This window comes from Sinocyclocheilus grahami, unplaced genomic scaffold (assembly GCF_001515645.1).
Source record: "Sinocyclocheilus grahami isolate Dianchi unplaced genomic scaffold, SAMN03320097.WGS_v1.1 scaffold931.1, whole genome shotgun sequence".
Classification (NCBI taxonomy): Eukaryota; Metazoa; Chordata; class Actinopteri; order Cypriniformes; family Cyprinidae; genus Sinocyclocheilus; species Sinocyclocheilus grahami.
The window spans coordinates 297,780-310,002 of NW_015506110.1; the positions used below are offsets into that span (position 1 = coordinate 297,780).

A 12,223-nucleotide genomic window follows, 5' to 3' on the forward strand; every position below is an offset into this window, starting at 1 on the left:
AGTTGGAAAAAGGACCAGCCCCTTGTGTCAGGATTTTGCTGAAGCACCTTTTGCTTTAATTACAGCCTTTAGTCTGTTGGGATCTGCCTCTACTAACTTTGCATAACTGTTTGCATATCAAGTTCAGTTCAGTTTGATGGTGAGCGTTTGTAGGTGAAAGTCAAATGGCTTTGTATGCCATTGAGAAGGTGATGAGCTGCACCTGATTGAGTTTACAAGTCATTTTTAGGAGGGGGTGATGCGTAAATACAGCTGGATAAAACAAAAACTGTGTCCGTCTTCATTTCAGGCTGCAAAGCAACAAAATGTGATTGTTTTAAAGGGATGTGATTCTTTTCTATACCCACTGTGTAGTCGTAACACTGGCATATACTGTTATACATTATATATTAGATTTGTTTTCATTTAGTATACATTCTTTTATACTTATACATATATACACATTACAATTAATTTGTGATAATCAGTTTAAATGGGTGTTATACTTTATAAATTAGTGCTGTTTTGGTATCATTGATATTACAGTTAATTATGAATTAAAAAAATATATATATATTTTTTAGTAATTTTGTTGTGTGTTTTCTCATTTTCATTAGTTTTTGTTTAGTTTTTTTTCTATATAGATTTAATGATCTTTTATTTATTAGTCTTGGTTCATTTAGTTGTAGTTATCTTGGTACTTCAAGTTAAATGAAACAAAAGTGAGAAATGTTGCTCTGGAATCCACCTGAAATAAAATAATAATATAATAATGATATTTTATTTTATTTCGGTTCATGTTTATTTTATTTCAATAAAAAAAAAAAAAGTATTGTCTTTTCTTTTCTTTTTTATGGTTTTAGTTAACTACAATATGACTATAAATAAGGCTGCGATATTACAGACATTTATTTCTTAATAAAGTGGTTCAGATGAGTAATTAGTATACGTTTACAGCTAAGCTGATTATTAGAGGCCTTCAGAATTGGCACGCTCTTTCATTACCATACTTATTTCAGAGTCCTACAACTGAGAACAAGCAGTATTTGAATATCTCAGTCGATTGTTGTCCTGAATTATTTAAATAAGGACACAGAGAGATAGAGAGAGGAGCTGTGCCTATCCTACCTTCCTGCTATTTCTCAATGATAATAAATCCCTGATGGAACGAACAAATATGCTGAACCAGACCAGGGGCTGTCAAGCTCAATAACCATCCATAAAAGTTGTTCATAGGATTTGTGCGCTATATTCCAAGTTTTCAGAAGCCATAGCTTTGTGTGAGGAATTGAATCTAAATTGGATATTAGTCTTCAATGGGAATCTTGCTTGACAGCTATGGTCAACCTTCACTTCTATTGTGTAGAAAAAAGCAGCAGCTTGGACATTTTATTGTAAATAATCTGTTAAATTGAAGAAAGAGAGTCAAAGACATGGATATGGAAGCCCATTCCTCTTCATAGTAAAAAATAAATGGGTAATTGTGAGTTCATGTTTAAAATAAGAAATAAAGTCACGTTTTTAGGCATGCAGTATTATCAAGATAATTCATCAGTTTTAGGATCATTAAATTGCATATTCCATATTTAATTTATGGTTTAAAAAAGGGAAAAGAGAAGGAAACAAACGTATACACATGTATAAACACATTGTTTTGGATTTGTATGTCCTATATGTTTTTTAGATGTGAATTTTTTATTTTTTTTTTATGCACAAACATGCATCCATTTATCATGAGAGAAACGTAATTTTGGTTGCATTGTCCCTTTAAAAAAAAAATTAATTCCAGCTCGAAAAATTGATTCATGCATAATATGCCAGTTTGCAACTGTAGATGTGGGAAACGCAGACATCATGTTGTTAGAAAATGTTAATGTACTAATGTGATTAGGGAAATGCGCATAGGGTGAATGCAAGTCCATTTGGGTATCTGCAATTTTTTTTGATACATGCTAGTAGGTATAACCTCACCATCGGCTGCGGTGTCTGCTTAGATTTCCCTTTCACTGATTTGAGTCTTAATGTGTCCGACAATCTTTGCATGTTTTATAAAAACACTCTCTTGAGCGTAGCATGCGGGAGCTTCAGACTGTGTGTGTGTGTGTGTGTGTTTGGGAAGGTTATAGTGTGTCAAGAGAGACTCACAGACAGAGGGAAGAGCTTCAGCATGAGAGCTAAACTGTTTTCCTCTGTGCTCTGATTCCTGTAGGAGCGCACCCATGGAGCGACTGCTGCTGTGCCTGGCTCTGTTCTCCATGGCGTCCTATGCCATGCTGTGCCCCAAACGCTGCACCTGCCAGAACCTGCTGCCCTCGTACACCGTGCTGTGTGCCAAAACCGGCCTGCTCTTCGTGCCGCCTAATATCGACCGGCAGACCGCCGAGCTGCGACTGATGGATAACTTCATCACCACCCTGCGCCACCAAGACTTCGCTAACATGAGTAGCCTCATACACCTCACGCTCTCCCGCAACACCATCAGCCAGATCCAACCGTACGCCTTCACCGACCTGCAGGATCTGCATGCGCTGCATCTGGATGCAAACCGGCTCACGGTGCTAGACGACACCCATCTGCAGGGGCTTGTGAATCTGCGCCACCTTATCCTCGCTAACAACCAGCTTCACAGCATCTCCGACGGAGCCTTCCAAGACTTCCTAGAAACTCTCGAGGACCTCGACCTTTCTTACAACAACCTGATGGACGTGCCGTGGGAAACTATAGCCATGCTAGCCAGCGTCAACACCCTCAGTTTGGACCACAATCTCATCGAGTTTGTTCCCGAAGGGATATTTTCGAATCTTCATAAACTCGCCCGACTTGATATGACGTCCAACAAGCTGAAGAAGATCCCCCCAGATCCTCTGTTCCTACGGATCCCCGTCTACGCCAAAATGAAAGGCTCGCCGCTGACCGCGTTGGTTCTCAGTTTCGGCGGGAACCCGTTGCATTGCAATTGCGAGCTGGTTTGGTTGCGCCGCCTGACGCGGGAGGACGATCTGGAGACGTGCGCGTCCCCGCGAGACTTGGCCGGCAAGTACTTTTGGACGATTCGCGAGGAAGAGTTCGTCTGCGAGCCGCCTATGATCACCCGACACACTTCCAAGATGTTCGTAATGGAGGGTCAAGAGGTTAGTTTGCGATGCCGCGCCGTCGGAGACCCCGAGCCGACCGTCCACTGGGTCAGTCCGGACGGGAAGCTAATCGGCAACACCTCACGCACCGTATGTTACGAGAACGGCTCTTTGGATATCTTGACAGCCACGGTTAAGGACTCCGGTGTGTTCACCTGCATAGCCTCGAATGCGGCCGGCGAAGCCACGGCTCCTGTGGAATTAGTCGTGAACCCTTCGCCGCATTACGACCCCAAACTCGAGCCGGAGCTGGGGCCCTCAGACATGCCAACGTCCATAAAGTCCAACAGCAGTGGTAGCGGTGGCCAGACTCGAGCTGATCAGCGGATCAGCGTCTCAGAAATAACCTCAAGCTCTGCGATGATCCGCTGGCCTCCGCAAAGCCAAATCCCCGGAGTTCGCATGTACCAGATCCAGTACAACAGCTCCACCGACGACATCCTCATATACAGGTGAGTTTCCTCACAGAACCTTCTGATAAATCCAAGTTTATTTGTATATCACGATACATACTGTTTCAAAGTAGCTTTAGAGAAAATGCATGTTTCAGGGTTACATGAAGTATTCTGCTATCAGTCAGAGATGAGTGTAGTAAAGTCCATATGGAAGTAATATAGAGCTACATATTATGTGGTTAGTAAACATCACGTATTCAGAATAAGCAGAGACAATGAACATGTTTGACTCATAATAACAATATGAGGATAATATTTGAAGTTTTGTATGCCAATCCAAAGTTGGCATCATCACAATTCTGAAAAAAAAGTCTTCGCAATCTGATGACTGTAATTATTGCATAACTTTCTGTCATCTATGATTTGCACCAGTGTTATTTTAGTATAACTGAGGTATTATTATACTATTTATTAATAGTTTTAATTACATTTTATTTTTTCCATTTTAAATTTAGTTTTTTTGTTGCAATTTTGTGTTTGTCGTTTTTATTACTTTTTCTTTTTTTATGTCTTAAATAAGTTAAATTAAATAAAAATGTGAACTGTTTCCTCAACAGCTAGCTGAAGTTTTTAATATTTTATTTTAATATTTATATTAATTCATATTAATATTTAACATTTAATTTTAATTTATTTAATTATTTTAATAAATTATTTATATAGTTTTTCATGGTTTTAGTTTTACTTAAGACCCCTGGTTTGCACTGAATTTCTACATGATTAGACAGTGATTGTTATTGATAGTAGAAATCTATAAGGACATGAGCGGCATGTCAGAACGCATCAGTGCTAAATTGCTTTTATTTTAATCAATGAAGGTGTCTACACTGGAGGTTGACAGACGCCCCATTGGTATTTTTAATGAGCTGCTCCAGACGCTTTATTACCCCCTTCCATCGAAAAATAAAATGATTTTACCAATATTAATGTGATTTTTTTTCTTTCTTTAATCAGAGCCAGCTCATGGTTTTCTGCTCTCTGTTCTACTAATTTAAATCAACTGTTGCTTCTAATTTATTCCCAGTGGCTGCAATACCAACATAATAATTATATAATTAAAAGCTAAAAATAGTTATTCACCCATTTTACTGTTTCTGAAGTCCAGCATAGAGCTCACAGCTGATTCGTTGGTAGTAAATGTCTGGTTGATGAGCAGAAACATATTTAATTTTTCTGAAGTATATTGAAAACAAGATTCATGAAAACATTGCAATGTGACATGAAGATTACAGCAGTTTAATTGTCAACTAGTAGTGGCTTATAGTGATATTTAGTAGCAAAATACAGGCTGCTTGAGTGTCCAGATTGCCATGAAGTCTGCAGATGCAAAATCATTCATGCAAGATCTGCTGAATCCAAATTTTTGAAAGCTTTAAAAATCTCTGCAACGTCTTTTTTTTTACAAATGCATTATTTGAGAAAGCACTGTGGATGGTCTATCCCCCCAAATGGGTTTTTGAATCTGGGTAATTCTGCATTAGATAAACAAATTGATTCTGTCTTTGTTCAAAGGCAACGGCTGGCATCCGAGACTGGGGGTGTTAATAGCTTATGGCGGAATGCTATTCAGATAGGGAATGAAACATTGCAATTCCTCTGATGAATACAAATGGACCTCGATGATTGCCAGCCAACAAAGACCCAAAAATATCATGAATGCAATATATGAAATGCATGCATGCATTTTATTTAATTTTTTCTGTGCTAAAGAAAGGATGCTTCCCAAAGGCTCCAGCTGTTTTAGGATATCTGCTTGTCAGAAAAGCTCTTGAAGGATTTTCATTAGCACACAGACAGATTGGCTTTCACGGTAATAGTTTCAGCCTGATGCGATTCAAACTGAATTTTGCAAAGCAGGAACCTTGAGCCGACGGATTGACACCCTTCAATAAATCACAGAGCTCGAGGTGCAATGAGAAAGACAATAATAACAGAATAACAATAGAAGCTGCGTGTCGAGTGCTTGCCCTGGTTTCAGATGCTCCTGACAGATTACAACGAAGGCGTATTTGCACTGATGTTGAAATACGTCTCGAATTCAAAACACAATATTTTGCTTTGCAAATATTGAGAGGACAAGCTAATTTTTGTGCGGATGCCCTATATTTTGGGGTTGCGTATATGGACGTCGACGCCCCTGACGCAGAAACTACTACATTAATGTTCCTTTTTAGCATTCAGACGTGGCCCACCGCCCATGATTTCTCATTGAAGGGATCTGTAAGGATGTAATTAACTCTGCAATAATCCCTCTGGATAGATTAAGAGAGAAGAAAAGATACATACAGCAAGCAATTTGCTATTAATTATGGAAAAGGCAAGGGGAGTTCTCTGGTTTATAGAGCTGCAGAGTAATCTAAAAGTCTTTCAGAATCAATTAAGAATGCATGCGCCTGACTCCCGCTTGACAGGGGCCCGGGTTGGAGTACGGGTGACTTGGAGATGGTGGCTGAGAAACTGAGACCGGGGTGAGAATATAGAGTGTAAACTTTGAGTCGAAAGGGCAGGTTAAATTTGAAGTGATGTCTGGGTGAAAGAGCTGGAGGCACAGTGTGTGTGGTGCCAAATGAAGACCTGGATGAAGTGCAAGTCTCATGGAGTACGTTTATGTCAGCAGGCATTCTCTTGGCAGACGCTCTCTTAAAGGGATAGTTCACCCAAAAAAATTCAAATCTGCTGTTAATTTACTCACTCTCAGGCCAGCCGAGAGTGAGTAAAGAGTAAAGAAAACGATTAGCTGAAACCGTGGTCATTGGTGATTCATAAAATATCAACACCAGCACTTCGAGAGTAAAATAAAAGCATATAAAGGCAACACAGAATGAATACCAGTTGCTCCTGATGATATATTGAGGTGTTATAAAGTGAAATGGTTGGTCTGTGCAAGAAATTGAACATTATTTACAACATTATTGCTTGTATTACCCATATTTTTGTTTTATTCTCAAAAATGGGCAGCTGGCCATATTATAGTTTGCATTTGTTTAATTAGCTGAACTTAAAGGGATAGTTCACCCAAAAACGAAAATCCTCATTATATGCTCACCCTCAAGTTGTTCAAAACTTGCATGAATTTGTTTCTTCTGCTAAACACAAAAGAAGCTATTTTGAAGAAAATGGGTAGCTAAACATTTGCTGGCGGCCATTGACTTCCATGGTATTTTTGGCAACCGTCAACTCTTTGTCTCACAACATTCTTCAAAATATCTTCTTTTGTGTTCAACAGAAGAAACTAATTCAAACAGGTTTGTAACAAGTGGAGGGTGAGCAAATGATGACAAAAAAAGCAAAACAATTTTTTTTGGGTGAACTACCCTTTAAGAGTTTTTGACCCACTAAATTGGGGGATCATATGTAATTTCATAATTCTATTTTCTTGGTTAAAGTTACTGCTGAAAAAGTTATATAATATACTTTAATGTATTTCTATTGAAACTTAAGTGCATATTTATATTATAAAACATTTTACAATTAAATGTAATAGCAAATAACACTACAGTAATTTGACATTATTACAAAGTGTATCTATTATCTGCAATTAAAATTGCAGGAATCGTTCAGCCAAAAATTTTAATTTTGTTGTTACAAACCTGTATGAATTTCTTTCTTCTACTGAAGAGTAAAATAAGATGTTTTGAAGAACAAACAGTTCCTCGTCCCCATTGACTTTTATAAATTTTTTGCCCCGTATTATAGAATTCAATGGGGACCAACAGCTACTTGATTTCCCATATTCTTCTAAATATCTTCTATTATGCTCAGTATAGAAAGAAACTCATACAGGACCACCAGGAAGGTGAGTAAATGATTACATAATATACATTTTTGAGAGAAAGCGTATTCATATACACCGGCACAGTCTTTAGAATTTCTCCTTTTGTTTTTTACAGAAGAAAGATGAAATAATTTTTGGCGACCTGTTTCTTTAAGAGAGCTCTAGGTGACGAGGGTCTCTGTTTGAGAATGTCACTGTCATTATCTTACTTCATCTTTTCCACATTATCATCTCTCCCTCCCTCGTTATTTGCATGTTTTCATCTTTAATTCAAGCCGCATTTAAGTGGGTAATTAAGCAGTGCTAGCTCCTTCAGAAGACAGTGAGATGACAGGGTTTCTGTGCCAAGAGACACATCTTCAGAAGAGCTCGAAGCCCCTTCTCTGTTTACAGTGACTGCTCAGAGACACGGGTGCAGCAGCCTGACCCTCGGCAGCTTAAAAGGACCAATGGCTGCCAGAACTGAGAGGATTTTTTCTCAATATATATCCATCAAATGCTCTGTGAGAGGATCCAGAGGAGCAGACTGAAGGGAGATTCCTGTATCTGCTCATTAGCAGGTGACACTGCAGCAGCTAACAAACCGAACGCTTATTAAAACTCACTGACAGCGCTGTTAACAGTGTTTAACGCCTACGAGACATAACACAGTGTGTGTGTGTATGAATATGCTAATAGAGTTCAACAAATAATAGAATAGCTGATCAGTGGTCACGTAATTGTCAAAACAGCCACATTTACAGTAATAAGTTGTTTTATTTAAAATGTTTTTTTTTATTATTATTTAGATTTTTTTATTTATTAATTTTTTTAATGAACTTTAATGAATCATTTTAATAAACACACACACACACACACACACATATATATAGCTCTGGTTATTTATCTATTTATTTATTTATTTATTAATATTGTAACAAAAATGTATCTTGGAAAAAAAAATACTGTATTAGAATATTACATCAAAAGTCATTATAATAATATTCAGATTGGAATGTAAGATTTAACATGCTCTAGTTATTTGTTTGTTTGTTTGTTTTCAATATATTTTTTATTAAATAATGTAATAAAATATATGTTTTTTTTTTTATTATTTTTGTATTTTACATTAATTTAAATGTCCTTAGTAAGCTGTTACTATAATATTCAAACTGAATTTAAGATTTGACATGCTGATTGTTTCTTTATTTTTAATAAATATTTGTTATGAAATAATTGAATAAATGTAAATCTATTATTATTATTATTATTATTATTATTATTATTATTATTATTTTACACTCATTTAAAATGTTCTTCGCAAGCCGTTCTAATAATATTCAGTATGGATTTAAGATTTTATTTTTTGGTTATCTATCTATCTATCTATCTATCTATCTATCTATCTATCTATCTATCTATCTATCTATCTATCTATCTATCTATCTATCTATCTATCTATCTATCTATAACACCGGAGCAATTCGCTGCCGATATGTAAAGTAAATTCATATGTGGCTGTTTGTCAATCTCAATCCAAAACTACAGCTAGTTTCCTACAGTGTCTAAGCAGTTACCAATATGCACACTTACACTCTCACACTCACACACCATTACCCTCACAGTCAGCCCGCGCTCGCAGGAGGAGCTCGGTCAATTACCCACAGGGTCAAATGCAAAAATATGCGGTCATACAAACACACAACACACAAACACGCCGCGTCACCCAGGGCAAGCTGCGCTGCACCTCCTCACCTCAGAACCTGCTCACGGCTGTACCACCAGCTTGGCAAAAATAATATTCAGGAACATGTTACTTGAAGCCTTCACGTATAATGCATTACAAAAATATTCATAAATGAATGTTGCAATGCATTGTATCTCATAAATAGTCGTAAACAAAGTTAAAATGCAATATAATATTTGCAGATTCCTTGTTACACATGAAATCGTTTTTTCATCATTTGTTTTAATGCATTATACTTTCCAAAAGAGGAAAAATGAAGTAATATATTGTATTATCACTGTGGTTACAATTACTCATGAGATCCTGTCAGGCATTATAAGACACACTTAAAGAGGTAATTAATTACTGGCAAGATGGGGCTTTAATAAAAGTTGGCTGTCTATGCAGTAGCACTTTTTATTTTTATTTTTATTGGTGCTACACAACTAGAGAAAACAGAGAAAAAGGTTGGGGATACAAGAATGCATATGCTATCTGTAGATTTCACAAAATCCCTGAAGATGTTTTTTTTTTTAAAGTCTGCATTACGTAAAATGCATCATTTTGCTGACAAATAAATGTGAGCCAGCCAGGACCACAAAACATAACTGAACCAAACAAAACATAAGTGTCAATTTTTCGAAATTGAGATTTATACATCATCTGAAAGCTGAATAAATGAGCTTTCCGTGTTTAACTTGTTTTATTTACTCACTACAACCTATTTTTATATTTACATTGCATTACATTACATTGGGTTAACTTTGGACTCTGACAGCTAAATACAATTGCAATAATAAAAAAAAAAAGATGTATAAATGTGTATACATTATGGGGCAAAAGTTTGGATTCTTGTTTTAGTGTTTTTTTAAAGAAGTGTCTTATGCTCAACAAGGCTGAATTAATTCGTACAGTAAAAAAAACAAAAAACAATATTGTGAAATAGTATTCTAATCTAACTGTTTTCAAGTTTGCCATATTTTAAAATGTAATTTACGCCTCTTATGATCAAGGAGGCTGCATTTATTTAATCAAAAACAGTGAAATAAGTTATATTGTGTAATATTATTGCAATTTATAGAATTGTTTTCTATTTGAATATATTTTAAAATGTAGTTGATCTGTTCTGCTCTCCAAGGCTGCATTTATTCGATAAAAATACAGTAAAAACAGTAATTTTGTGAAATATTATTATAATTTAAAATAACCAGTTTCTGTGTGAGTATCTGTTAAACTGTAATGTATTTCTGTGAGGCACAGCTGTATTTTCAGCATCATTACGGCAGTCTTCAGCGTCACATGATCTTCAGAAATCATTCTAATATGCTGATTTGCTTCTCAAGAAACATTTCTGATTATTATCAATGTTGAAAACAGTTTTTTTCAGGATTCTTTGTTGAATAGAATGTTCACTGAACAGCATTTATTTGAAATAGAAAAAAAATTATTTACTGTCACTTTTGATGCATTCAATGTGTCCTTGCTGAATGAAAGTATTAATTTCTTTCAAAACATCTTACCCCAAACTTCTCACGGTTTCCACAAAAAATATTGTGCAGCACGACTGTTTTCAACATTGATAATAATCAGAAATGTTTCTTGAGCAGCAGATCAGCATATTATACTGATTTCTGAAGATCATGTGACACTGAAGACTGGAGTAATGATGCTGGAAATACAGTTTTGTTCATAGAAATACATTTTATTTGAACAGATATTCACATAGAAAACAGCTCTTTTAAACTGAATTTTTTTTTCACAATATTACAGTTTTTTTACCGCATTTTTAAATCAAATAGATGCAGCCTTGGTGAGCGCAAAGTCTTAATTTTTTAAATGCTCAAGGCCTGATTCTCTCTTTCTTTTTCTCTCTCAGAATGATTCCCGCCTCCCATAAGTTGTTCTTACTGAGTGATCTGGCCTCGTCACGGGACTACGAGCTCTGCGTCCTGGCCGTCTATGATGACGGCATCACGGCTCTGACCGCGACGCGGCTGGTGGGCTGCGTGTCCTTCTCCACGGAGCGCGAGTTTCGCCACTGCCGCTCCATCCACGACCAGTTCCTCGGTGGCACCATGATCATCATCATCGGCGGGATCATCGTGGCGTCGGTCCTCGTCTTCATCTTCATCCTGCTGATGAAGTACAAGCTTCACAGCCAGCACTACAAGCAGAAGGCGGCTCTCGTCAGTAATGTTTGTTCTCAGACCAACGGTGGCCAGCAGGGGGCGGCATCCTGTCCTCCGCCGCGCTCGTCCTCGGGGTCCTCCAGCAAGCCTTCCGTCCCGCTCGGGTCGGACAGACAAGAAGGGTCCCACGGCCTGGAGGGGGGTTACGGAGCACTTAAAGGGACCACGGTAGTGGACTTGAACCCGGAATACGGGAAATCGGTCAAAGAGGACGACTCCATTTCGCAATAACACAGGGTTCGATCCCACCTCCCTTCCCATACTCTTCACATCTCAACTCATTCTGTTTATTTTCTGTTGTCGGCGTCCTGCAGCCTTACAGAGGATTTTCTCCTGTCCAAGGTGAGGACGCTATTCTCTCGTCTCCTCTATCTGTTAAGGTTTGTTGCTAGGCAACCGGGATAGAATCTCCCCACGCTACAGTGCTGCTGATGCAGAGATGTTCCAGTTCTGTTAATTAGACCTGCTTTAATGGATACATTACAGGCATAGCGGCTCTGCTGTCTGTCTGCGTCAGGGTAACGGGCCTAAAAAGATTCCCCGAATGGTACGGTGCACTTGAGATCACTATTTAAATTGATAGCCTGACAGTTGTTTCGTTCAATAGGATGCATTTGAATTACAAAGGCGTAAAATTGAAACACTTCGCCTAGTTTGGATGTTTGCAATGAAAAGGAGAGGAATCCTATGGTTTGCACATTTTAGTACATTAGACTCATGTGTATGTTATGAATATCCCTGCTGAGTATGGAATAGCACACATTACTGTTTTCCTTTGCGAGGTGCAGGTCATGCGTCTAAATATTGGTATTTTGCAGGGTTGTGTTTAAATTACCACTTCAACACGGTATTATGAGTCCAGGAGAGATTTAAAGGGACAGTTCACCCAAAAATGACAATTCTGTCATTTACTCACTCTGTCATTCCAAGCCTGAATGAGTTTCTCTTCGATTTGAAGAATGTACGTAACCGAGCAGTTGACGGCA

At 37.6% G+C, this 12,223-nt stretch overlaps 1 protein-coding gene across 1 annotated transcript; it reads left to right on the forward strand.

The window, feature by feature from the left end:
- The first annotated feature begins 2,188 nt into the window (after window positions 1–2,188).
- LOC107564399 (leucine-rich repeat and fibronectin type III domain-containing protein 1-like protein) lies at window positions 2,189–11,574 on the forward strand. Its single transcript, XM_016249483.1, has 2 exons — window positions 2,189–3,565; window positions 10,925–11,574. Exons 1-2 carry the CDS (start codon window positions 2,199–2,201, stop codon window positions 11,466–11,468), a joined length of 1,911 nt encoding a protein of 636 aa, XP_016104969.1. The 5' UTR covers window positions 2,189–2,198; the 3' UTR covers window positions 11,469–11,574.
- The last annotated feature ends 649 nt before the right edge of the window (window positions 11,575–12,223 follow it).

Bases quoted from the DNA above. Each gene is read 5' to 3' on its own strand.
- LOC107564399 (XM_016249483.1), top strand. From the start codon at position 2,199: ATGGAGCGACTGCTGCTGTGCCTGGCTCTGTTCTCCATGGCGTCCTAT. The intron at 3,566-10,924 runs GTGAGTTTCCTC...TTTCTCTCTCAG, and splicing joins GACGACATCCTCATATACAG to AATGATTCCCGCCTCCCATA.